The sequence below is a fragment of the Rhagoletis pomonella genome, unplaced genomic scaffold, assembly GCF_013731165.1.
Source record: "Rhagoletis pomonella isolate Grant_MI unplaced genomic scaffold, Rhpom_1.0 Rhpom_scaffold_00003, whole genome shotgun sequence".
Lineage (NCBI taxonomy): Eukaryota > Metazoa > Arthropoda > Insecta > Diptera > Tephritidae > Rhagoletis > Rhagoletis pomonella.
This window is the reverse complement of record NW_023458557.1, coordinates 7,909,364-7,912,520: the sequence shown is the minus strand read 5'-3', so window position 1 is coordinate 7,912,520 and position 3,157 is coordinate 7,909,364. Positions and strand designations below refer to the sequence as shown.

Here is a 3,157-nt window from a genome sequence, read left to right as displayed (position 1 = left end):
AAACAAGATAAGCTTAAACCTGACTTCATAGAGCTAATGAATTACTTTGGGTGAGAGGCCTCGCCTTGTACCGATAGCTCCCCTACATCAGTGAAAGACAACCAACGCCTTTCTTACCCTTTCCTCAATGTAAGGCTTCCACGACATCTTCCTATCCAGAATCAAGCCTAAGCGCTTGAACCTGCCTAAGGGCCGCAGACGAACATCACTACTCCAGGGAAGGGCCACAACGTGAGTCTTGTACTTCCTAGTAAGCAAGATCAGTTCCGTCTTACTGGTTCAGGTAACATTCAGCCAGATCAATAAGGATGTCTAGAAATCTTCCCTTAACCCAACTGTCCACTTTTCCAGTTCCTCTAGAAGGAACAGCCTTTTCTTGTCTTCAGAATGAAAGCAACACTGGCTACCCTGCAAGCCTTGGGGATGCCCTCACGCTGTTCGCATAAATAGGAGCCAATCAACGTCACCTCCAGAGCCCTTTGCAGCTGCGCAGGTATGATGCCATCGGTCCCAGGCGAAACGAAGTGTGTGAACGAATTTATCGCCCAGGCCATGTGGAGATCGTCCAGAAGGTCCGATAAGTACAGGACTTGAACTACAAAATATTGCAAAGAAGTACATTTGACTGTACTTCGAAGTACGAAGCTAATTTCTAAATCTTTGATCTGGACTACTGATTTAAGAAGGCAATCAGATATAGTATATGAGGTATTAGTTTTATTTAGCTTTCCATGTGATAACATTTATTAATACTCAAACTAATACAGTTTCCCTCACACCAAGACATTACCCTATTAAGATCAGATTGAAAGGAAAATGGAATTTTCAGCATTTTTTATAACAGAATAAACTTTGAGATCATCTGCATACCTTCTAAATTTCGAGAATAAGAAACGGGAACTCATATAGCTCGCATGGAAATAACGGGAAAACATATTTTCCAGTGCTTAAGCGCAGTACCTATCATATAAATAAGAGCTAATCCAATCGAGAAACTTTGAATGAAAACCAAAACAAGCTAATGTAGCGATCAAAATTCAATGTGAAACCTTATGAAATGCCTTGGAAAAGGTGGAATATAAAGTATCGACTTGGTTTTCAGACTCAAAACTCGTAAGGCAAGCTTCGGTAAAAATAGTGAGATTTGATGCGGTAGATCTTCCTTTGAAAAAACCGTGCTGGTTCGGGCAAATAACATTCTGGACAGCGTGTCACATTTTGCCCTTAACTTCAAAACTTAACGAACACTTTCAAAAAGTTTGGCAACCGTGGTTGATTTAGCTATTGGTCTATAATTTGAGACATCGTTTTTGTTTCCACTTTTCAGAATCGGAGTAGTATATTTCTTTCCCATGAATGTTCCCGAAGAGATGGATAAGTTAAAAAATTTCCGTTAAAAGTCTCATAAGGGCCTCACAATTTTTGAAAAGAAAAAGAGATAGCCAATCCGCATCTGTTTGCGTCGATGACTTAAGGTTTAAGATGCTCTTTAAAACATCATCTGTTAATGATAAAAATCCGAACAACGGACATGATTCGGAGGCATCGCTGCTACATCCACTGTGTCAATCTCGGATACAAAGTTTTCGTTATAAAAGTCAGCAAAAAATTTGACGTATCTTGGACATTCTTGTTTTTATAAAATATCGAACCGGGATATTAGATTTTTTTTTCGATTTAATAAAAGACCAGAAAATTTTGGGATTGGTCTTTATATGGTTTTTGAAATTACTATACATTTTTCAGTTTTAGTTCAGAATGTAACTTTTGCGCAGGGACTGATCAAGAGTCTTAAAATCAGACAGGCAAGATTTGTACAAGTCATAATAAAGTATATTCTTGGATAACTAAAATTTGTTATTCAAACTATTTATTGTAGCGATTTTTCAGTCGTTTAACCCTTTATTAGGCGAATTTAGCCACATGGGTGACCCCAATATAAGTGTTGAAAAAAGAGTTTTACAAATAAAAAAACAAAGTGAGCAGCTCCGACTCCACCATCAACCGTCCTCAGCAGATGTCGCATCATCCACTCTACATTCGCACACACATAAATTCACACTAACTATTGTAAATAAAACACTTTGACATTTGACTTCTCCACCACCTCTGTAAACACACCACACTTGTAATACACACACACACATATAGCTTGTCAATTTTACTTTGATGTGACACAATCGTACGAAATTTCCCCCGAGCGGACGTGTCCGAATTTGTTAATAAACATACATTAGTTATAGTTTCAAAGTAAAATTCAGTGTTTTTGTTGAAGTGATATAAGTGGTAAGCCAAAAAAAACCTAGAAGGATCCATAAGGCCCAAAGTGTTCATGGACCTTCGAGCCCTACTAAACGGCACCTATAAAGGAAAACAAACAGAAGAAAAAAGTGTATACAGTCCACAACCAACAACGACAATAAAAGTATAACGTTGCACATTTCGTAGATAAATATATATTTACATTATTATGTGAAAACTGAAAAAAGCAAGTTATACCATTTTAAGTGAACCGAGTGAAGCTTTCCACAAGACAAAAAGTAAAAATAAAAAATTGCATATATACTTACATAAAAACATATCAACAATAACAGTGTACAGAGTCACATATGTATCCAAATAGATCGAGCGCGCCGCGTAAAAAACCCACAAGAACATAAACTTAAATAAAAACCTAATTCATCCATCAAAAGAGAAAGGAAGGACGATCCGGAAAACAGTTTTACCCCAAAACTAAACCCAAAATTGTACCCCATATACCCCCTCAACAACAAAGTGAGTTATATCGAACCCATTTAATTTGACATACATACATATAGCATTTACATATATGTGTTGCTGAAAATTTATAAAAAAAAAAATACCGTACTTTATTAAAAAAACAAACACAAACGGAGGTCCGAATTGAGGAATACATATGTGAAGCGATCTCATATTTTGTTTATATAAGTTTTTCTAATCGTTCAAATCATATACTATTGTTTGTTTGTGCATCAATGTAAACACCGACTTATATTGTAATAGATCGTTTAACATAGGCTAGAAAATGCAACCTAGCGGAGTTTTGTAAATACAATTAAACCAACTACTTGTTCAGTTCGTAGCAACAATTACAGTAGCTCTTGTTGCTCTGTGGAGTATATAAGTCGCGTTGCTG

General features: G+C 36.6%; 1 protein-coding gene across 1 annotated transcript in view; it reads right to left on the bottom strand.

Moving 5' to 3' along the window:
• Window positions 1–2,330: 2,330 nt before the first annotated feature.
• Window positions 2,331–3,157, bottom strand: part of LOC118736010 (activity-regulated cytoskeleton associated protein 2-like) — a 1,796-nt gene continuing 969 nt past the window's right edge. Inside the window, exon 2 of the mRNA XM_036466116.1 lies at window positions 2,331–2,361. Within this exon, the coding sequence (XP_036322009.1) occupies window positions 2,331–2,361 (31 nt within the window). The remainder of the gene's footprint in view (window positions 2,362–3,157) is intronic.